The sequence below is a fragment of the Camellia sinensis genome, chromosome 15, assembly GCF_055761805.1.
Source record: "Camellia sinensis isolate YWXY chromosome 15, ASM5576180v1, whole genome shotgun sequence".
Classification (NCBI taxonomy): domain Eukaryota; kingdom Viridiplantae; phylum Streptophyta; class Magnoliopsida; order Ericales; family Theaceae; genus Camellia; species Camellia sinensis.
In genome coordinates, this window is record NC_138975.1 from 112,168,182 (window position 1) to 112,192,212 (window position 24,031).

The following is a 24,031-nucleotide window of genomic DNA, read 5'->3' on the forward strand; positions in this document are numbered from 1 at the left end:
TCTAATATATTTTGAATAAATATTTGACTTACACATGAAGTGCATCCAACATTGAGTTGGGGAGCCATTTGAAAGTTCCATTTTTTTCCCCTTTTCTCATGCTAGAATACTTCGCTTTAGGTTAAAGGTTCAACAAGAAGTTTCAATAAAGGACTGAATTGATGAAAATGGGTAATAACACATATACTAGCATGTAAAATTTCTTTAGTTTCTTCAAACCATATTATCTACTTTGGCCGTGTTTGGTGGAGTTTTTTAAGTTAAAAACTGATAATCAAAAAATAGAAACTGAAAATATTTTTATCTCAATTTTTAAATAATTAATTTTTTCAGTTTATTTAAGCTATTTCTATTTAATAAGTTATAAGCAGAAGTTGTATCAAACAGATTGACACAGACTTCCAAATTAAAATAAACTATAATCACCCCCAAAAACTATATCAAAAAGTCTGACAAAAACTCTCAAATCAAAATAAACTATAATCATTTCCAAAAACTTTAACAAACAGTCCCTTTAAAGCATACGAAAGTTCATTGGTATATACAAGTTTGTCATGAGTGGAGAGAGTAGAATTGAAAATAAATGCATATAAAAGAATGATAGTGTGATCACTTAACGAGCTCTTCTTCCTTTTTGCCAGCCTCTTCCAACTCTCGGAGGCCTCCCACTTTCTGTTCGATCTCTTCAATCAGCTCCTCCCTCCACAACTCTGCTCTTGCTGATTCTTCTATATCTTCTTGCTGCAATAATACCCATAATATTTTTTAAAATTATTGGTGATAAAAATAATTCTAAAACCATAGGTAAAAACAATATTTTTTAATATTTAAGTGGGGGCATTTCAAAATTTTCAATGGGGCAATTTTAAAATTATACATTAGTACAATTTCTTTGGTCAAGGCAGTGACAAGTTAATCAATCAATGATAAGTGTCTTAAGAAATATAAATCAAATACACTTTTTAGACGTGACGCGTAATCTCTGTGTTTAATAATTATGTGGTATGTATAGGATGAGAGATTGCACAAGCTCAGATACACTAATTACCCAAAAGATTGTCACCAAATTAATGGTTTTCAATGGAAAAATTAATGAAGTTAAATCAAAGAATACCTACCCTCTCATAGACCCAATGCCCAGTACCATCTCCTCCATCTTTCCTGTACTGTTCTGAATCATAGTATGGATCCTAAAAACCATTTTCATCATTTAGTTTATTAGAAATTAAGAAATTCAAAAGTGTTACTATAAATACCGTTACTTTCAATCATCAGAAACTGAAATAACTGAAAAATACTCACCTTTGTGGAGCCAAAGAAACAACATCCCCAACATGTGAACATTATGTAAAATGTATCTATAATCAAAAGAACGGGAAAATCATTTTCTTTCTTTCAACCAAAATCCAAGTAATATAGGATTAATTACATTAATAGTCCCTAAAAGATCACAATCAATATGCAATATGTTACATTTTAGTCGCTGGCACAATCGTGTTATTCAAAATTAATAACGGTATTTTCTTAAACTCTCCAAAAAAAATGTAACAAAATTAAAAGATTAGAGACTGAAATTAACGAAGTGCGTACGTTGGGTGACAAAATGCATACTTTATGGACCATATGTATATCTGACCTCTTTGATTTTGTTGAAACTTTATGTAAGACTACAAAAATACCCTCCTCTGTTATGGATTTTGAATGGTACTGATGCTACTAGGGATTTGAGCTCATTAGCTTACTTACTTTGGGAATCAGAGTGGAAAAAGAAAAAGAAAAAAAAAACAAAACAAAACAAAAATTAAAATTAAAATTAAAAGATAAAGAAAAATCTAACAAATCACATATTTTGAAGACGGTTAATGTAATTAACTCACAATTATATATAATTATCTGTGTAATTCAAATTTCAAAGCATACCCATAAGAGATAAGGGAAAAAGGTTAGGGATGAGCAAATACTTACAGACATTTTTTATTGCTTCATCATTGAGATGCCAAATGGATTTGTGTGTTATGAGGTCTCTTTGGCCTTCAATGTGTTCCACAAGAACTGCCATTAATGGCCAATCTGGTAAAGCATTCACTTTGCTCAAAGACCCCCTTTTGCTCTTGCTGCTTTCAATCTATTATACTTGCCAAAGAGTTTAATTAATAATTTTCACAATCTTGGGAAGACCCATAACCTAAACTTCTCAACTTTCTATTTCTCTGTTTGGTTTCCAGGAAAATTGAACAAGTCATGAACATGCCATTTACCTGATGCCAGCCATTGCTAAACCTAGAGATTGACCACTGCCTAAGCTGCAAAATCAAAGAAAAGGGAATTCATTTCAAGCATCAATAATCTGATGGGAATTGACAATTGAGTATGAAATTTGGAATTGAGAGAAATGTTTACTGATTTGGATGATGGGTACAAGTCCAATTTTGTTGTTTGGAGAGAATTGTGAATGTGTGGCTTGACAACTGTGAAACTCATGACAGCTTCAGCCATTTTTCTGTGAATGGAAGAGAGACAATTTGTGTTTTAGAATGAGAAAACAGTTTGCTGTGAATTGCTCTGGTGTTGTTTAAAGAGAGGAAAGGAAAGAAGATAAGGAAACCATTTCCAACCACCCTTCCATTATTTGGTTACTACACATAAAATACATAATTTTCCCTTATGGGATATGGGTCAGGTGACTTCACTTAAAACTGTGTTCGGATATGAGCTATGAAGCACGGATACTTCAAAAAGGGTGACGTATTCGTATCGGATATTTATCGGATACCGATACTCCTCGGATACTCGCGGATATGTATCGGATACTTCTTAAAAGTATCAGATACTTCTTAATTAATTTTTTATTAATTTTGAAGTATCGGATACTTAATTTTGTAGTATTGGATACTCGAAGTTATATATTACTTATAATATTTTGTTTAGTTCTTTGATAAGAGGAATATAGTGAGAGTTAAAGTAATAGAATTTGTCAAATTGATGTATCCTTGTTGTCTCTCTCACTTCTCTCTCGCTTTTTCACTCTCTCACGTTTCTTCTCTCTGCTCTCATTCTTTTTTTGGTGTTGGCATGTAAGGATGATATTTAATTTGCATTTGAGTTTGCTTTTGTTTTTGCTTTTAGTTTTGGATGTTTTATGAATGTTTGAACACTTTTAGGTTAATAGGAATCCCTCTCCTTATTTATTAATTTACTTTAAGTTTTATTTTCATGCATATTACATTATTAAAATTATATAAAATAAAAAAAAATTATGAATGTATCCCCGCTGTACCCGTATCGTACTTTTTCAAATTTTGACATATCGCCATATCCACATCCCCATATCACCATATTCGTATCCGTGCTTCCTAGGCTATCATTGATGACTTAAAAAAGTATATTTGCTGAAATTTTTATTTAAGAATGGTTTTTTGGCTTTAGTTAAGGTCTTGTGATATTCAATGATGAAGGAGAACAAGTTGAAGCTATTGACCTTGAAGACTCTTAGTTTTATAGGAATCTTTCTTCTTTATCAAGTTGTCTTTTGCTTTAGATTTTATTTTTATGCATACTGCATTACTAAAAATTGTTAAAATAATATTTTTTACGAACGTATCCCCGCCGTATCCGTATCTTAGTTTTTCAAATTTTGTCGTATCGCCGTATCCGTATCGTATTGTATCTGTATCCCGTATTCGTATCCATGCTTCCTAGGATATGAGATTTGTCAAGAATAATAAGAGAGAGAAAAAAAAAAGAATGAAACAAACTGATCACTTCTCTTTTTATCCTTCCACAAACTTTTTTATAAATTTAAGATTCAAATATAATATTAATGTTTGAATAAATTATACTAGCGTTCCTTAAGTAAACATAAGCAACATCATAAATTTGGAAGGATTTATTATACTTTCTACCCAAAAATTACTGTCAAATTATTTATTTAGTTCCTGAACTATTGATTAAGTTTATTTAGTCCCTAAAGTATAAATAAATCAAAATTTACTGAACTCATAAACTATCGATTGAATCTATTAAGTTCTTAAAATATTTAATTTAAATTTATTTAGTCCTGAAAGAATTAGAAAAATAAAATATATGCCCATAAATATTATAAATTAGTAAAAGACTCGACCTAACTAAGATTTATTAAAGGAAAATCTTAATTTTTTTTTTTGAAAACCGTTATATTTCGTTGTGCGTTTGAAATAATATTATAGTCTGATTTCTTAGTTTTGCCAATAAAATTGTACGAGTATTAGATATACTAAAAAAGTATAATTATATAATTTAAATAATAATATTTCACTACAAATAACAATAGAACAAAATAATACATTAATTAAGTTTTAAAAAAAACTTTAAAAATAATCAATTAAAAATTATAAACAAAATTTGGTATATAATACCAGATAATAACAAGCACATAGCCATTTAAAAATATACGTAGAAAAAATACTATAAATAATTACCCTTACCTTTTTAAAGGAAATTCACAAAAAGAAATGACATATACTTTTTAAAGACAAAATAAAAATTTAAGATATTTTTTAAATAAAATTTTAACTAGATGTGTCTTTTACTAATTCATAATAGTTATAAGCAATGTTTTAAAAACCAGATCGGTGAGTTAACTGGAAAAGAGATTGGGTAGACGGATTACTGGTTCAACCGTTGGATTGAATTGGAATCAAACTGTGATGTCATAATTATTTTATGAATATTTTTATAATTTAAAAATAAATAAAATACATCCATTTAAAATACTTTATAATTTGATATATATATTCATCAAACATATACGTTCATATATCTTTTTATATTAATATTATTCATAAAATTATTTAATATACTTGTGTTTGAGGGAAATTAGTTTGAATACAATTAATATTATATATTTCCTACCTATTAAGAAGAAACTATGATGGCAGAATTAATGCTCTTTAGAGTTTGAGGTGTTGGGTTCAAGTCCCCTTAGCATTAACTTTTTCAATATTGGACCAAACATAATAAACCGGTCTAGTTTGCTTCAACCCAGGCCAATTCATTCGATTTAGCGATTTAACCGCGATGTGCACCAGTTTAACTTAAAATGACCGGTTTTCAAAAGGGAATGTATTAGAAGGTATATCCGGACCGGTTGACAATTCAACCAGTTGAATCCACCGGCCCAATATGGTTTCAAAACATTGGTTATGAGCTTATATTTTATTTTTTGTAATCCTTTCAGAGACTAAATATATTTGAATTAAATATTTTACGAACTTAATAAATTCAATCAATAGTTTAGAGATTAAATATAATTAATTTATACACTTTATGGATTTAGTACACTCAATTAATAGTTTAGGAATTAAGTAGATAATTTGACAATCATTTAAAAGTATAAAGTGTAATATACTCAACTTGGAATAATTAAACTAATTTTCTTTTTAGAATAAAGCAAATGAAACTAATGCATGTGACGTGCGAGGGTCGAGAGGTCTATTTTATAGTATATATTTAAATTTAAAATAAATAATAATATTTTTCTCATCAATATAATTAAGCAAATGATTGCAAGAAAGAAAGGGAAATATTGAAAGACAAATCACTTCAAATTTAAGTTTTTTTTTTTTTTTTTTCTCACCAAAATTGTGAAATTTGGTGAGAAACCAAAATTACACTTTACAAAAATAAAATAAAATTATAACATTTAATTATTATTAAATACAAAGCAAATAAAATAAAAATAAATAAAAACATATTTATCATCTTTTAATCATAATCCATCCAAGCAAGAAGGTGAGAAACTCCAATTTTATGTATATATTTTTTTAATTATAAAAATCTTAAAGCAAACTTAGTATAATTAGGGATGTAACTTGGCAGGCTTAACTTGCACAACCCAACTTGAATATTTTTAGGGCTTGGGGCAAAATACTTTTGAATTTAGTATGGGCTTGGTAAAAGATTTAGAAATCTGAATTAAATTTGAACGGTTTGAACAAAGATATCAAATAATTCAAACAACCTGAAACCAAATTATATATATATAAATATTCAATAAACATATAAATTATTAATGATTGGATGATATTAAAATAATTTACATTATTAGATCATATTGAATTTATATACACAAATAACACAACATAAAACCTTACTTTTTTTTCTAACTCGTAAATCGTAAAGTCCACTATAGTGACTTTTCTCTTACATTATATAAATTATTTATTTTGATACTATTAATAATTTTATAAAAAAAATATAAATAGACTCTAATTTTAATAAATAAATTAATTAAAAAAATTAAAAATTTATGTTCAATTCGGACAATTCAAGTTTTACTCGAGTCGGTCCTAGGTAGACAATCTCAAGTTACAATTTGGACCTAGAACGGCCTGGATAGTTCTCAGTATAACTTGAATTGGGTTTGGACAATTTATTAATCTGTCTGAACCTGCCCCAGTTCCACCCAAAAGTGTAATTTACACTTAGCAACTTTTAATTTTAGCTAAAAAGTCATAAAATTATTATAAATTGTCATATTATTCTCTCTATTTTTTATATATATTTTTTTATAAAAGATTACAAAAATAACCTATTCCTAAACGGATCCTGAATTGACCAACAAACCAAACAACAATGGAAACACCATGAAAGATGAATGGTCTTCAGTGGTCTTGATTAAGCAATCGTTTTGACTTTTCCTTGTGTTAATGTCGGTATCATATCTAATATTTATTTAAATAACTAACATCTGACACGACTAAACAAACCGGCCTATTAGCTCAGCTGGTTAGAGCGTCGTGCTAATAACGCGAAGGTCGCAGGTTCGAGACCTGCATGGGCCAAACATTCAGCTTTTTTCTTTTTTTTTTTTTCCTTTTTTGGGCTGAAGTTGTTGGACTGCGCTTGGGCCATGGCTCTGTTTGGCTTTCCTTTTCTACAATGATTAAATAAATAGTATATTTTTTAATAAAATATATTTACATCATTATAAATCGAAAGATTTTGTATTTTAAGTTAAAGAATTTCTTAAATAAATTTAATTATACATCATTATAAATGTGAATTTTAATAAAATTAACACATAAACTTTAGATCACAACAAAAATAATATATTTTAATGTATTATAATTAATTAATTTAACAACAGACCAAATTAAGTTGAAAGTATAAATCTCAAGTTTGAACTATTGATACATCAAGTTAAAAATGTTGGTACAAACTGCCCTTATAAATTAAAATAATCTTCTCAAATCCTTAAAAAAATAAAATTAGATAGAGCGGGCCAATGAACCATTGTCCATCCCTACTCCTAATTACCACCTCCCTCCCACACAATTGACACTGTTATAGCCTCTGATAGGCAACTCACAACTCATCCATCATCTGTGATCACCCTCTCTGCCAAGTCTGCCAATGCAACCTTATCTCCCTTTTCTTTTTTGTCATTTTTTTAAATTTGCAAATCTAGACCATCTCTCCCTCCCTCCCTCCCCCTCTCTCTCTTAGACTCATTTTAGCGGCAAAGTGAAGCGACGTCAGTTCACGATTGATGTGGGTTTGGAAAGTGCGATAAAGAGAGGAAAAGTGTAGCGATTCTAATTTTTTTTGCAAGTTGTTATTCGTTACTATTTTATTTTAGAGAAATGATTTTTTCTCCGAAAAATCGTCCCCCGAATCCCCCGAAACACAGAGAGAGAGAGGGAGAGAAGAGGAGAGGAGAAGAGAAAGAGGAGGGGAAGAGGAATGGAGGGGGATCGTCGTCCCGTCGATCGCCGTCCCCGATTGCCTGATCGTCGCAGCTCACTTCGATCGTCGTCCCCGATTGTTCGATCGTCGCAGCTCAGCTCCGATCGTCGCCCCGCCTCCACCTCCGCCTCCGCCTCCCCCCCGCCCTAGTTGATGGCCCCTCCAGTCCTTCTCTTCTTCCTTTTCTTCCTCCTTCTTCTTCCCTTTCTTCCTTCTTCTTTCTGATTTTCTTCTTCTTCTTCTGAAATGAAAAAAAAAAAAAGACGACGAAAACAAAAACGACGTCGTTTTCGTTTCGGGGGAGCTCTTTCGAGCTACCAATCACTACTCTTTATTTTATTTGTAGCTTTATTGATTGTGTGAATTACATGAGAATTTAATGTGTTATTTAATTAATTTAATGTGATATATAATTAGTTTAGTGTAGTATTTAATTATAAATAATTAATTTAAATATTTATTTATATATATATTTATATATAAAAAAAGTGTTATATGTATTAATTTTATAAAAAATATTTATATATATTGTAATTATTTAATAAAATAAAATGTAAATAATGTCAATTAGGTTAAGCATTAGAGCCTTAGATAATAAAATAAAATAAAAAGAAAAGAGAAGAGGGGTACAGCGGCGGCAAGCCACACACGGGGAGAAAGTGAGAGAGAGAGAGAGACGGCGGGAAAGAAAAAGAAAAAGAAAAAGAAAATGAAAAAAAGAAAGATTCACTGGGTTCGTTTGGTTTGTGTTTCTGAAAAATTTTTAGGAAATTTTTTTTACAAATAAGTTTTTAAAAGTAATCAAACCAAACAAATTTTTTCAAAAAAATTTCTCAAAACTTGTAAACCAAACAAGTTTTCCAAACAAATCTCTCTCTCACACACATCAAATCAATCACTTTTTCCAAAACTCTCTCTTAAAATAATTTTCCAAAACATCTTTTGAAAAAAACCAAACCAAACAACTTTTCGTACTTTTTATCTCTAAAACACATCTCTCAAACACAAACCAAACATACCCACTGTGTTTGGTTGTGATTTTTTTGAAAATTTTATATAATTTGTGTGTTTGGTTTGTGTTTGTAGAGTAATTTTTGAGAAAAAAAGTACAAAAATTTGTTTGATTTGCTTTTTTTCAGAAATGATTTTGGAAAATTATTTTGAAGAGAAAATTTTAAAAAAAATAATTGATTTGATGTGTATGAGAGAGAGAGTGATTTTAGAAAGTAGGTAACCAAACAAAATTTTAATTTTTTTTTTAAAAAAATTTGTTTAATTTAATTACTCTTAAAAATTTATTTATAGATAATTTTTTTTAAAATTTTTTTTTGAAAAACAAACCAAACCCATTTGAAAAATGAATTATGTTTTCAAAAAAAAATAAAAATAAATGAGACATCTGATTCTTCACGTGACGGGAATAGCTAGGCTTTAGTAGAATCTACTTCTACTCCTCTTCATGGCCTCTGCCTTGCTCTTTATTACCTTTACCAAACATTTTACCACATCTTCACTTCCGTTGATATGCGAAGGTCGGCAACACCAAAGCAACGACGACGGCCAGCGACGAAGACACTGTTCAGGTGTGGTCGCTTTGAGCTCAGGGTGACGAAGTTCCGACGACAAAGAGGTTAGTCGCACTATTTTTGGTTCATCATGTTTTCATTTTGATCTCCATTTCCCCCTTCCATTTTGCAAGTGTTCTTCTTCATAAATTTGTAGGAAATGAAATTTTGTTCAACAAATCTATTCTTTACGGTACCAGTTAGACGAAAATGGTACTTGAATCTCGGAACTGAAGTGTTATATGTAAACCTAAAACTGGTGTGGTTTGTTTTATACACCAAATCCCTAGTTCAATCCGAAAATCCCTTTCAGATTATGAATGTTTAGTTTGCTGCTTTGCTTTTGGAAACTAATTTAATCATTTGAAACCGAAAGAAATTTCTCTACTTTCGGGTAACTGGTTTTGATTTCAGAATGTATTTTCCACATTTCGGACATACTAAGTACAGATTTTATGCTTTTCATTTGGGAAATTAGCTTTATCATATTTTGTTAAGTTCGTCATAGTTTCCCCTTTCCCAACTGTGGTTCCAAAAATCGGTATTGAAGTCCTTCTCTTATATGAAAATGAAGCAGATTTTTTGTTGGGTTCACTCTTCTGGTTTGGTGTACAAAATGGGGGCTTCAGCAAGGTTAAACAATTCCCATTTACTTAGCAAAAATCAAATTAGCAATGGTTAGCTAAACCATAATTTTGACGCCATGATTTATTATTATGAAAGGGTCCAAATGGTCCAAAACATACAGTGCTTAAATAATTTTAACTCCATGATTTATTATTATAAACTGGTCCAAATGGTGCTTCCAATATGCATATATGCATATTATTTTGGATTTTTTGGGTCAAAATAAACAAAGTGAATAAGCAAAACTCATCACCTACCTGTATGCCTGAACAATTGAATAGCTTGCATAAATCTTATCAATGAAATGTAAGCACTTCAAAGAACTTCAAAGAATTGTATAGAATGATTCCTAAGTTATAAGGCGTTAAATTATACTGTACTACACTAGCATCAAAACCAGTATTATGCACAAAAGATTTGAAATTTAATTACAAAGTGTTTTTAAAGATTTATTAACAAGTATGGTGGGTTTGTGCATTTTTTTCTAATCATAATCTGTATTAGATTTTAATTAAAAATAAAATGTGAATTGAGAAGGAGAAAAGGATATGTAATTTGACTAACTCATTATTTTTATGTTTTTAAAATGTAAAATCTTATCAATAGTTTGCCTTAGTATAAACAAAATGAAATGTGAAAAGCTAGAGAAGAAGGATATGTGCAGTTGATGTCATCGTTGTTGATGTATCTTTGTCTCCTCCAACAGGAAGTTTTACTTATTTCTGTACTTTTATTGTTGTCATCGTTGTTTATGTAGTGACACCATCAGTTTCTTGTGGTCGATTCGATCTCCGCTGTACCAAGATTCGTGAGGAAAGGAGTAAGGTCTTTCAACCCTTGTAATTGTATTAAATGTATTTTTCTTGAACAAGGCACGTTGAATATTGTGCACTGTGCAGTTCATTTAGGTACACCCCCATTTACTGAAGACGCTTTGAAGACGAAGCAAAAGACAGCACACACACCAGACTCTATTGCATCTTCTTTTGCTGAAAACGACGTGGAGATAAATATTACTTTGCTGCATTTCGTAAATGTGTTACATGCAATGTTTACCAAAACAAGAATGCATTAAAACATCATAACTCTATTCCTTGCGATTTTTTTTTTGTAGACAGCATATTACATTATACCAAACGTGCTTGTTTACACATACGAAATACCTGTATAGTGGCAACAATAGTGGGCGAAAGGGTGCGCACTTTGATTTGGCACTTGATACATGGACTGCCACAAACCTTGCAAAAAAAGAATTTTTTGCTCGCCAGAACAAAATGGCTGAAGCGAGCCAGGCCGAGAAAAAACAAAACTCCATTGCAGCATGTATCCAATGTTTGGCAACAATGGACGAAATCACTCCCGACCAATATGTTAAGGCGTGTGAGAGTTTCCGTGATAAAGCAACGAGGAAAATGTTCATGCAGATGCTACCCAACATGCAACCCAACATGCAGATGCATTGGGTTCGTAAGCTTGCTTAGGAATTATGGACTTTGTACAGATGCAATTTTGTTTTGTTCAGCATCCAAGTTGTTGTATGTCAACGTATGTAGCTCAAACACTAAAAATCGGCGCCTACATTTTTTTTTTTTTAATCCGTGTATTTCATCTGTCAACTATGGATATGTAAGGAAGCTATGGACTTTGAAACAATGTGGAAAATTAGGGTTGAGCAAGTGATCCGTAAAATCTGTAATCTGATCCAGTCCAGTCTAATTTGATAGGTTTGGATTGGTTTTTTGAATCCGCAGTTCGATTCCGGATTGAAAAATTAAAAATCCGTAGTCTACGGATTGGTTTCGGATTGAACCCCACGGTTCCGGATTGGAACCAATCCGAACCGTATACAAATAGTTTATATTTTTATTATACATCATCCTCCATAGTATCTTCTCTTAATTTTATATAAAATCTAAACTCAAATCTAAAACCGTATAATATCTTCTTTTATTACTCTTGTTTGTTGGTTTTTAGTTTTAATTTGTAATGGTTTAAATACTTATAGTGAAATCAATTTTCTTATGGTTGTTTAAATTTTAGAACAGTATGTCGCTATTATAGAAAAATATGTTGCTATTGTGGAACTAATATAGCGCTGTGTTTATATTTTTATAAAATTAAAGTGTTATAAATATATTTTTGTTATTTAATTATGTGAATCCGTGTTCTTAAACCGATCCAATCTGTATTTAAATAGATTGGTTCGGATTGGTTTCATGATTTAAACAGATTGGATTGGTTCTAATTTTTTAGGAATCGTAGATAACAGATTGGTCCTGATTTTATCCCAATACGGACCATACTCACCCCTATGGAAAATTGTACACAATTGTGTTTTGGTTTATGGGATACCAAGTGTTTCTCTTATTTATCTTATGACAATTGTGTTGATGGTTCCATTTCTATAAATCTGTTTCATTTTGTTTGTTTGGTTTGTTGATTACACTGGTCATGACCATATGAATTCAAGGAATAATCTTTGAGCCAAAATTAAGATCAGTTTTGGCTGTGCTGCTTTGTGTCTTATCTCTTAAACTGCTTTCTCAGCCAAATTGTACAAAATAGGAGAGCGAATTAGCATACTAAATGTAGAAATTGTGTCGTTTTTGGTTTAAGTTGATCAAAACAGGTGTAATCATTGATATATGTAATTTGCATAAGCTGTAATTTTCTGTATGAAGTTTTTATAGAATGCTGTAACTTCATACCGAACTGGAAATCAACTGCCTATTTGACCCTAAGAATTATAATATGGTAATATGCTTTAGCAAGGGATAATTCATTCTTTTAGTTAAAAATTTGTTAAGAAATGGGTAGGAAATGTAAATAGTGATAAACAACAATTAATCACGGGTGGTGAATAATAAAGGCAGTTATTTAGGGTATGTTTGTTTGGACGGACTGGATAAGGGGGGATTGTAATTCATCAGACTGTTAGTTCCGAGATACATTATCCATGGACTATTTGGTTGGAATAAATTTATATCCTATTTTGTATAGTCATGGGATTAGATGTCTAGATTGGACTATTTTTAGTGAATCCAATGTTTAGTTAGACGAACTAGATAGGGTTCAAAAGACTATTTTACCCTTGTAATTTATAATTTTTATTTAATATATAATTTCAAATTTGTAATCTATAATTTATAATTTAACAACACTAAAAAAATTTAATTTATAAGGTCATAATTTTTAATTTATTATTTTCAAATAAATTAAATTTATAATTTATAATTTATATTTTTTATTTAATATATAATTTTAAATTAACGACAATAAAAAATAATTTTATTTAATATATAAATTAAATTTTCAACAACACTAAAAAAATTTAATTTATAAGGCAATAATTTATAATTTATTATTTTTAAATAAATTTAATTTATAATTTATAATTTTTTATTTAATATATAATTTTAAATTGATATGAATCTACTTAATTTGACTAATGAAATGGTCTTTGATAGGGCCGCGTGGAGAAGAAGGATTCATGTAGCCGACCCCATTTGATAGGACTTAAGGCTTGGTTTGGTTTGGTATATAATTTTAAATTAACAACACCAAAAAAATAATTTATAAATGTTCAAAGACTATTTTATCATTTTCTAATTGTTTGCTAAGTAATAGCATGGGGCAAAATGAACATTTCAGAGCCTAATTCGATGGGATACCAATCCCATGCAAATAATCCCACCCACCTCCATGGGATAGGATAGTCCCATATCTGTGGGACTAATAATCCGGGAGGACTATTAGTCCGGAGCAAAAAATTTCAAACAAACAATAGACTATTAGTCCGGTGGAACTAATAATCCAATCTTATGCCCTAATCCTTCAAAACAAACGCACCCTACAAATTTGAGTTTGTCTAATCCAATTTGGTCAAGAGTTCACTAGCCACTGTCTATCTCAAGCTTTGGCACAATTTGATTGAGGAAATCCATGTAACTCCTCTTCAACTGAAGGACCTCTATTATGTAATTGAAGGCTGCTATTCCATTCAATAGATAAGCAAAGACGGGTAGAAATATTTAATATACCTAGCACCCAAAATTCATGTGTTTGGTTTATCGAGTAATTCAAGATTGCTATTACAGTCCATAGATGAGCAAAGATGGGTAGAAAATTTTAATATACCTAGCATTTATTTGTACTGATGATGCATTCTTTTATTGAGAAATCTAGTCAACAAAATCTTAGTGGTAGGATCTCATGCCAACTAGTAAAATTCTTGCACTTAAAAATCCTAGTGAAACAATGTGGAAAATTAGAAAGAATTTGAATACAGATGCGTGTTCGAATTACAAAACTGCCTCTTACCTCTCCACTTTTGTGTTGAATTGGCTGATAGTATCTAACAATTCCATTTGGGCCATTATTTAGCATGTAAAAGTTTGTTAGTTGTTGTTTCTGGTTTTTTTGGTAACACATGTCTAGGGGATGAGGGCTATGAATAATGTTACGGACTTGTATTACTACAAAAGAAATTTACTACTATAATGTTATGGATGGATAATATTATGGATTTATGTATCGATGTGAATTACATTTTCATGTTCATCTTACTTTCTTCTTGTTTACAGAAATGGACCACAGAAACTCAACAAATCCGTTTGATATGGACGCCACAATAAATAGTCAGTCAAATGAATTTCCCAACTACGACAACATCACGACGGAGATGGATTCAAGTGGGGAAAGCTTGGAGACCGAGGACAGCGTAGACAGCGAGGACAGTCTGGATAGCGCTAATATTGAGGACAGTGAAGACAGTATTGCAGCGCAGTTGAGGTCGTCATTTATTGCATCGGACGATGATGACATGGACTTTGCCATGGTATGCCAGATGTGGGAATCAACCAATGGAATTCTGGGGAAGCAGCCCCAACGGACATGTCTGTACACTGGAGAAATGTACGCTCAACATTTATTGAATGGTCATCCGCGTACAATTCGGGAGGTCTTGCGGATGGATGCACCAACGTTCAGGTCCCTTTGTGATGAATTGAAACGCAGAGAGTTCATAAAGGTGGACAAGAACAAGTTATCTATAGAGCAATCGCTTGCTATATTTTTATATGTATGTGGACATAGTGAAAGACATAGACTTGCGGCTGATCGTTTTCAACACTCAACGGAAACCATTCACCGACATTTCAAAATTGTGATGAGAGCATTGTGTCGTCTTGCTGTCCTTATCATTCGACCTCCTGACCCGAATGTTGTTCCTCCTGAAATTCGAAACAACCCGAAGCGTTACCCATGGTTGAAGGTTAGCTTGGGATCCCTTGTTTGTTTGCAATTTTTTGACGAGTATGCAATGAAATTTGGGTGCAGACAAATGTAATAATTATCATATTTGCGTAATGTAGGACTATATTGGGGCAATCGATGGTACGCACATTGCGGAGCATGCACCTGCTTCAAAGAGAACTGCATATCTTGGTAGGAAGGTTGCACTAACACAAAACGTTCTTGCAGCATGCTCATTTGACCTCAAATTTACTTTTGTTTATCCCGGTTGGGAAGGTAGTGCAATTGATTCACGAGTGTTATCTGATGCGCTTACACGCCCCGATGTATCCTTCTCGCTTCCTCCTACAGGTAAGGGTTTTGGTTTGTAATGACGATGCTTTTAAAAGTTTACTTGAAAATAGTTTCTAATAAACTTGTGTCAATGTGACATACTCATGTAGGTAAATATTACTTGGTCGATGCGGGTTTCACAAATATGACGGGATTCCTCGCACCATATCGTTCAGAACGCTATCATTTGGACCAATTTGGTGGATGTCGACGTCGTCCAAATGGGTATAAGGAGTTGTTTAATTATCGGCATTCATCACTAAGAAATATGATAGAACGAAGCTTTGGGGTGTTGAAAAATCGTTTTCCTATATTGAGATCTATGCCGAACTACATGCAAGTGTGGCAAGGCACAATAGTTACAGCATGTTGTGCTTGTCACAACTGGATTCGCATGCACTCTGCAAATGATCCATGGTTCAATAGGTGCGGTAATGCACGTGCGGGGCAAGCAGTACCCGCAACTCCTGCGGCAGGAATTTCCAATGAAGCAGATGAAGTCATGAATGAAATGGTTCAACTTCGTGATGAAATTGCGACAGCAATGTGGAACAACCATAGGGTTCATCCATAGTACCACATTAAACTTGTCATTTGTATTGTTCAGTTGGATAATCTTTTGTGGTTAGATTTATGTAAGACCTAAGAAGTTTGTTTGACTTATGTGTTGCGGTAGAACATATGGATATATGTAATCACCCTTGATGCTAGTGCACCGAATATTATGGATGCTTGCATTGCCTTAGTAAGTTGTCAACTTCTCTTATACAAATTTCGGTTATGAATGTTTAGATTTAAAATTTGTTTGACATTTTCATAATCTTAGCAGGAAAAAAATTCACAATATTCCTTTATGCATTTTCTGTTATGAATGTTTAGTATAAAATTTGTATATGGATATAGGCTTTGGTAACAAAAGGTGTGTATTGTCCCACCCAAACGTCTTATATTTGCTTGTTTATTTTTCTCCCTAATCTGTTTGTCTCTCTGTCTATCATCCATGGAAAGACTATAGGACAAATAGGTACATTTTTCTTTTTTTATTATTTACACAGACAACCCAGAACTATTTTTCAGATTGATTATTTATTTAAATTTCATGAAAATTCAACGATTTTGAAAATAAATATGTTTGGTTTGAGTTTTAGAGATGAGTTTTAGAAAAAAATTTCCAAAATATTGTTTGGTTTGAGATTTTTCTCAAAAAATTTCCAAAATCACTTTCTCTCTCTTACACATCAACCAATCACTTTTTCTCTCTCCTCTCTCCTTCTCAATCACTTTTTTTCTGACACACATCTACTCAATTACAACAAAATATCAAATCATCCCAAACTTTCAAACTCCAAAACTACTTTCAAAATATACAACCAAACAAACCAAAAAAATTTCTAAACTCTCTCCCCAAATTTTTTTTCAAAAACAACTCTCCCAAAAACAAACCAAACAAGCCCATGATGTATTAAATCGTAAATTTGAAAAAAAAATTATGATTTCATAAATAAATTTACCAATCGATTCACATTTTTTTTTAATGCCAATTTGAAATAATTGGGCATTTTTCTGAAATTATGGTTTTCGGAAATTTGTACATAAATTCACTGTGTTTTTTGGAAACTTGTATAAATTTACGTTTTTTGGAAATTTGTATAAATTTACCATTTTTGCAAATTTGTAAATAAATTTTGGTTATTTTGAAATTTTTTACATAAATTTGCCAAGGGTATGATTTTGTGAATACAAATTTATGATTTCATTTGTGCATAACATTTAGGAAAATTTGATTATACGAAATAATTTTTTTAATGCCAATTTAGGAAAAAAAAATTACGTTTTCTATGGTTGCAATGAGTGAAAATTTTATAAAAAAGTGATACAGTTAATGGTAAGATATATACCCATAAATGAGTACATGCCACATTATGTTTTCATAGGTCCAAGAATTTATATATATATATGTATATATATATATATATATATATAATGTACTTGAGAGAATGTTTTGATGTGATTTTTTTGTGTTTTTTTAATTGTTTCAATCATTAACTTGGAGGGAAATTTGAAATTGTAATGATGTATTTTTTGAAAAACCAAACAAGAATTTTTTTTCAAAAAAGAGTTTTCAAATCACTTTTTCAAAAAAAAATTCAAAAAATCGCAACAAAGCATGGTGATTAGGTTTAGGATTTTGTTTTGATGGCTCCATTAGTTCTTCAAATATTATTTTGATCTTAAAAAAATATTGTGAGTACAAAACCCACTTCCCTTGATTTACGTTTAATTCATAATTTTTATTTATTTGATGTTGAATTGATTTCGTATTTACATATAGATGATTGATCGATTTTAATTATTTTGATTAGTTGTGTATGTAAGGTTTAAAATTTTTAGATGATTGATTGATTTTATTATTTTGATTAGTTGTATATGCAAGGTTTAGGGTTTTTTTTTTATATGTATTTATTTTATGGTTGTAATCACACTCATAATTATATGAAATTGAAATAAACTTAGAGTCCATAGATATTAGTTAGATGACGGATTGATTCTTTGTTTTTATTTATTTGATGTTGGTTTGATTTTGTATTTATAGTTAAATGATAGATTGATTTTAATTATTTTGATTAGTTGTGTATGTCATGTTTAGGGTTTTTATATGGATTTATTTTATGGTTGTAATCACACTCATGGTTATATGAAATTAAAATAAATTAATAGCCCATAGATAAATTTCTTATACTCCACCATGACTCTATGGATTGTTGTTTTATTTGAGTGTTGGTAAGAAAGAGTGTATAAAAAAAAGTGAGGATTATGAGATTTATTTGAATACCTCAGGCTTGGCATTGTTATGTTTGTTCTCAAGAGTGAGATGTTTTGTATATGTATATTGTTGTCTCGTTCTCATGAGTAGACGAGTGCTTTGATTTACGCGCGTACGTATATGCCAACCATCCGGGGAGTGTGGGTCAAACTCGGGACGATATCCCCGTGCAAGTTTGGTTTCGGAGCAGTGTTAGGTATACGAGAGGCACATGAGATATATGTGTAGGTCGGAAGTTGTAATACCCCTGTCCCGTAATATGTTAATTGGTCCTTAATAAGATGTGATTATGTGTTTGTTATGGTTTTGTATGCCATTATGTGAAAATATGTGGTTTTGAATTTCTATCTGTTCACCGTAGGAATATCTGTTTGATTTTACCACTTCGGAAATTAAATTGGAGGCCTTATCGGCCACAGAACCCGAAATTGATTACGCCATTGTGGTCGGCATAATTTTTAGGGCCTACGGTGAAATTTAATTAGAAATTGATTCGGGTCAGATTAAGTTGATTAAATTGATGAATTAGAGCCCAATTACCTTATTAATATTATATTGGCCTTAGTGGGTTTTGTTGTTAAGTCACTACACTCTCCATCCTCTCTTCTTCATTTCATTTGGCTGAATTTGGGACTCAAAATAAAGAGAGAGAGAGCCGGCTATAGAGAGAGAGAATGAGAGAATTGTGTAATTTTTGGCTCAAGCTTGGGAAATTGGGGATTTAGCTCAAGATTTGGCTAGAGCTTGGGTGTTTAAGGCTCCTAGGTGAGTAAATTCATGAGATTGAACTTGTGATTTTGTGAATTAAAGATTTATTGGTGATCAAGAACAAGAGCTGTGCTATAATTGATGAATTTGAAGCTAATGTGCACATGTATGTGTAAGATCACCATGATTTTGCATAATCATGCATGTATTAAGTTGAATATGGAAATAAAGGTGTTAAAACTTACATGCAAGCATGTTTTTGTTGAGCTCCATGAGAATGAGCACCATTTGCATTATTTGGAATGAAAATGAAGTCAAGATTAGCATGCATGTTGAATAATTAAAGATAGGAGTTTTGGAATGCATGAATGTGTATGATAGAATTGAGCTTGAATTAAATTGAGCCATGCATGTATTTGATTTATGAAATTGGGCTCCATGAAGATGTATTTTGGTGTTTATACCATGTTAGTACAAGTATATGTGAAATTGGAGCCACCAAAAGCATGAAATGACGGTTTGAATGTTGAAGGGAGCTCAAGAACACAATCTGGAAAACCCAGAATTTTGATGTCCGCTCGAGCGGGGAACCTGACGCTCGAGCGGAGAAATCGAGCTCCCAGCATTTTCTGCAGACATGGTTCCCGCTCGAGCGGGGAAGTTGACGCTCGAGCGGGGAGCTATGTAGACAGGCAGTCCGCTCGAGCGGCCGAGTTCACGCTCGAGCTGGAATTGAAGGCAACCAGTACTTTTGCAGACCTAAGGGTCCGCTCGAGCGGGGAAGTCCACGCTCGAGCGGGGACCCTATTTTCTGAAATCCTGTTTTCGCATTTTGTGTTCTGTTTTCCGTTCTCTTTCACTTGCAAGCATTCTTAGGCTTATGTTAAGCATTGTAAATGAGCTAATGAGATAAGAATAAAGCCTAAAAGAGGAATATGTGAATTAAGGAACGGATTGAATTGTTAATGACCCCTTTTGTGTTCATGGAATGTGTAGGGTCAAGCTCCAGGGCGAATCCACAAGCCAATCATTGTGAGTAATATCAATATTTGAAAGCTTATCAATGTCCAATTGTTATTCCCTTATAAACTTTATGAATTGTTAGTTGGGAATGGACCAAAGGTCGTTTTGATAAGAATGAATGGGCCGAAGGCCGTTTTGACATGAATGAATGGGCCAAAGGCCGTTTTGATAAGAATGAATGGGCCGAAGGCCGTTTTGATAAGAATGAATGGGCCGAAGGCCGTTTTGACATGAATGAATGGGCCAAAGGCCGTTTTGATAAGAATGAATGGGCCGAAGGCCGTTTTGACATGAATGAATGGGCCAAAGGCCGTTTTGATAAGAATGAATGGGCCGAAGGCCGTTTTGATAAGAATGAATGGGCCGAAGGCCGTTTTGACATGAATGAATGGGCCAAAGGCCGTTTTGATAAGAATGAATGGGCCGAAGGCCGTTTTGATAAGAATGAATGGGCCGAAGGCCGTTTTGACATGAATGAATGGGCCAAAGGCCGTTTTGATAAGAATGAATGGGCCGAAGGCCGTTTTGATAAGAATGAATGGGCCGAAGGCCGTTTTGACATGAATGAATGGGCCAAAGGCCGTTTTGATAAGAATGAATGGGCCGAAGGCCGTTTTGATAAGAATGAATGGGCCGAAGGCCGTTTCGACGTGAATGAATGGGCCGAAGGCCGTTTTGACATGAATGGAAATCTGAATGGGCCAAAGGCCAGAATGGTTGAAACTACAGTTACTTGATTTGAATTTTGTACAGTTATATATATATATTGTTAAATAGAAGTATGAATTGGGCCCAAGGCCGTTTGGAGCATGTTGTTCTACATTTTGTTATGTAATTGTCATGTTTGATATTATTCACTGGGCGATCGCTCACGCTCATTCATGTGTTTGTAGGTGAGCCAAGAGAAGCACAACCCAGCCCCAGTGAAGCCTGCTAGGAACAACACGAGTTTTGGGAGAGTCAACCTTGTGCCTCACACATGAGGCCATCCTTGCCCTTTTTGTATGTACTTATGTTTTGTCTTGTTGGCAAGGGCCTAGTGTATGTCTGTACATAGTCTGTTATAGGTTGACTCGTTTTGGATGATTCTGTCTGTAATGAATTTTGTCAAACTGTACTTTCGATGTGGGTTATTAACGTATCCGAGTATGGTCTGTTTGATGTGCATATAAGCACGGCTCTATGGACAAAGTTTTAAATTTTGCTTCCCTTTTGGCCCCTTTACTCTGATGTGTTGAGTCTGTTTTGGTTTGAGGCCGTAGGTAATCTTAGGATTACTGGCCGGTTGCGTCCTTAACCCATGGGGGCGGGTTCGGGTCGTGACAGAGTGGTATCAGAGCACGAGTTAATAACTCACACACTTGTCCAAAAGAGCAATAAGCGTCTAGAAAAGATCTAGGATGCATTCACGTGATAAGTAGAAATCTGAAAGCATCAAGAATATGTTTAAGTGTTTCGGTATGAACAGTCATGTGCTATAATTTGTAATTTGTAAATTGCTTGCATGGTAAACCTTTGGAATACGTATGCTCTCTGGTGTATGCATACTTGTGAATCTCTGTATTGTGTATAAAGCTATGTTTGATATAAATGAATGATTTCCTAAATTCTCCTTGAACATAATTGTGGTATCCTTAGCGGAGGCCCTCGCCCAGGGGATATAATACTGTGGCTTATGGTCATAAAGCCCTAGCCCGGGGGAAATAATACCGTGGCACAGGCCCTCGCCCGGGGGAAATAATACCGTGGCCTATGTAAGAGATATGTTGATATGCTTGACCAACATGATATGTCACGCTAAAAGAAGTACCACACATGATTCGAAATGAGATATAAATTGTTACACTAATGTGTACAACAAGTTTGTTTTGTTATAATGCACATACATGAAAAGTTGTTTATGTGCATTCAATTCTGCCTACGGGTGTCTATTTGAAATATGAACATGATTTGAGTATATAATTACTTAGTAAATGTTCAGCATGCGATATTTGATAAATATGCAATTATCTGTTACGTAAGTGATCAATTGCGTACGATATATGAAAGGAGAATATAACAATGTGCCTATGTGCGAATGTACTCATGTGATTTTGTGTTTAATTTCGTATTGGGCATCCCAGTATTCGGTAAAGTTTGATAAGAATTGTGTAGAGTATGGGCAAGTTAAGGGCATACGGGTTGGAAGGTTCTTCCACAGCCCGACTTGATAGTCCGGAAAGAGTAGTACAAGAATTGGCAGAGATCTTGAGACAACAGCGTCAGTTGCCGCTACGGCAAGAACCTTTGCCACCACCAGTGTGAGAAACACCGAGGAGTTTAGACTTCTGGGGCTCGTTATAGATATGGTAAAATGGACCATACGGCAAGGAACTGTCCCCGGATTGAATGAAATATGAATGAATCCTCTGCCTTGGCTAAATCCGTACCAGTGGTAGGAATTGCTACTCAGGATGGAGTAATCACACTCATCCTAGAAAGCACTCAGAATGTTGTAACCATTATCCCAGGTATCTATACTGTTTACAAATGAATGCTTATGTGTTGATTGATTCTGAATTAGTACGTTTGTACGTCTTCGCTTGGGATATCATTTGATTCGGATCGGCATATATTTCATATCTGCTGCATGTGTATCTAGATTGGTTAGACCCACATGATCGAGACTGTATTCATTGGAGGTATATGTCCCGTTTGGGAGATTTGTGAAATACGTTTTGGGGTATTGATTGACTATGCACATGCACATGTATCTATCTACACCTATGCTCAGGGTGATTTATTATGCTACCGTCTTCAATGACTAAACCACTGGGATTATGATTCTGAAATCGTGTGACCAAGTTGAGCGCCCTAAATGATAAACTCTATAATTGTGAGACCATATATTTTGATTGGTAGAAAGTTGACTGGGTGATGTGACTAATTTGGAACTTTTGCGTAACAATCCCATACTATGTGTACCCGAGGAACTTTGTATAATGTATTACTGTGCACCATGTTCTTGCATATAAGGCTTATTTGGGAACTGCTATACTGATTATGATACGTACCTCCTGATATGAACACTTGCATGCTTATGTAACTATACCTGAACTCATGTGGACAATACCGTATTGTACGTAATTTGAAACACTTTGATATGAACAGTTGTGATGAATGACTCCGATTTGACTTGGAGAACTGATGAACTTAGGGCAGTTAAGAAACTATCAACCGTGTACCTAAGCAAACGAAGTATGCCTTACAGAACCGAATGTGCCCTGTTTGAGAAAATTGTTATCTGATTCGATCCGATAGAACCTTTGCCTGATATTGTTCCGATGGAACCCTCATTTGATATAATTTGATGGAGCCCTTGTTTGATCTAATCTGACAAGACCTTTGCTTGGGTTGATTGATAAGAACCTCTATCTAAGTTGATTCTGAAAAAGGGGGTTAAGAATTGTCTATAAATAAATAGCCAGATTATTCTTGGCAGAAAAAACTGATAGGCCCAAAACTTGAATTCATTTGGGATACTTGACTTATTTGAAAGACCTTTTGGGGGCTATCAACAGATTGATCTAACTATGAACGTCGTTGAGAATCAATCCCCAACTATTGAGGACATATGTGTTAAAAATGAACCGAATTGTACAAACCCCGTGATTGGGTGTCGTAAGGAGTGTTGTTCCATTTTGTTGTTTGACGCTATGGGAACCGATGACGGTAGATTGATTTGATTTTGAGCAGTACTGAACTTTTGTCTTTGACTGATCAGAACATGTTTTGTAAGGGAGAGTGGTTGCTTCAGTATTATCAGATTTTGGGAAAATCAGGTTATAGTGAATGGTGTTGTGTTGCTTTGATGACATTCTTAGAGTGTCCTTTCGTGCTAGGGGACGTTAAGCCTATGTAGCACCTTTGATTGAAATACCTTTTGCCACCGACGGTTTCGTACGGGTGGGTTTGACTAATCGATCTGGAATCG

At 33.1% G+C, this 24,031-nt stretch overlaps 3 protein-coding genes and 1 non-coding gene across 4 annotated transcripts; 3 read left to right on the plus strand and 1 right to left on the minus strand.

Moving 5' to 3' along the window:
* Positions 1-450: 450 nt before the first annotated feature.
* On the minus strand, positions 451-2,678 carry PNSB4 (NDH dependent flow 6). The gene is made up of 6 exons (XM_028198480.2): positions 2,401-2,678; positions 2,259-2,303; positions 1,966-2,125; positions 1,303-1,358; positions 1,119-1,190; positions 451-741 (listed from the first exon to the last, which is right to left on the minus strand). The coding sequence occupies exons 1-6, from the start codon at positions 2,494-2,496 to the stop codon at positions 610-612; spliced, it is 561 nt and encodes a 186-aa protein (XP_028054281.1). The 5' UTR covers positions 2,497-2,678; the 3' UTR covers positions 451-609.
* A 4,069-nt stretch (positions 2,679-6,747) lies between these two features.
* TRNAI-AAU (transfer RNA isoleucine (anticodon AAU)) lies at positions 6,748-6,821 on the plus strand. The gene has a single exon. It is a non-coding gene; the product is annotated as a tRNA-Ile (tRNA).
* A 2,305-nt stretch (positions 6,822-9,126) lies between these two features.
* Positions 9,127-11,788, plus strand: LOC114258517 (uncharacterized). The gene is made up of 4 exons (XM_082909024.1): positions 9,127-9,355; positions 10,675-10,737; positions 10,817-10,921; positions 11,034-11,788. The coding sequence occupies exons 1-4, from the start codon at positions 9,250-9,252 to the stop codon at positions 11,396-11,398; spliced, it is 639 nt and encodes a 212-aa protein (XP_082765150.1). The 5' UTR covers positions 9,127-9,249; the 3' UTR covers positions 11,399-11,788.
* A 2,527-nt stretch (positions 11,789-14,315) lies between these two features.
* Positions 14,316-16,208, plus strand: LOC114258527 (uncharacterized). Its single transcript, XM_028198498.2, has 3 exons — positions 14,316-15,189; positions 15,290-15,521; positions 15,614-16,208. Exons 1-3 carry the CDS (start codon positions 14,446-14,448, stop codon positions 16,075-16,077), a joined length of 1,440 nt encoding a protein of 479 aa, XP_028054299.2. The 5' UTR covers positions 14,316-14,445; the 3' UTR covers positions 16,078-16,208.
* Positions 16,209-24,031: the final 7,823 nt, after the last annotated feature.

Bases quoted from the DNA above. Each gene is read 5' to 3' on its own strand.
- LOC114258527 (XM_028198498.2), top strand. From the start codon at position 14,446: ATGTATCGATGTGAATTACATTTTCATGTTCATCTTACTTTCTTCTTG. The intron at 15,190-15,289 runs GTTAGCTTGGGA...TGCGTAATGTAG, and splicing joins AGCGTTACCCATGGTTGAAG to GACTATATTGGGGCAATCGA. The intron at 15,522-15,613 runs GTAAGGGTTTTG...ATACTCATGTAG, and splicing joins CTTCTCGCTTCCTCCTACAG to GTAAATATTACTTGGTCGAT.
- PNSB4 (XM_028198480.2), bottom strand. From the start codon at position 2,496: ATGGCTGAAGCTGTCATGAGTTTCACAGTTGTCAAGCCACACATTCAC. The intron at 2,126-2,258 runs GTAAATGGCATG...CAAGTATAATAG, and splicing joins TTAGCAATGGCTGGCATCAG to ATTGAAAGCAGCAAGAGCAA. The intron at 1,191-1,302 runs GTGAGTATTTTT...AATGGTTTTTAG, and splicing joins GTTTCTTTGGCTCCACAAAG to GATCCATACTATGATTCAGA.
- LOC114258517 (XM_082909024.1), top strand. From the start codon at position 9,250: ATGCGAAGGTCGGCAACACCAAAGCAACGACGACGGCCAGCGACGAAG. The intron at 10,738-10,816 runs GTAAGGTCTTTC...TGCACTGTGCAG, and splicing joins CAAGATTCGTGAGGAAAGGA to TTCATTTAGGTACACCCCCA. The intron at 10,922-11,033 runs AGATAAATATTA...TTTTTTGTAGAC, and splicing joins TTTTGCTGAAAACGACGTGG to AGCATATTACATTATACCAA.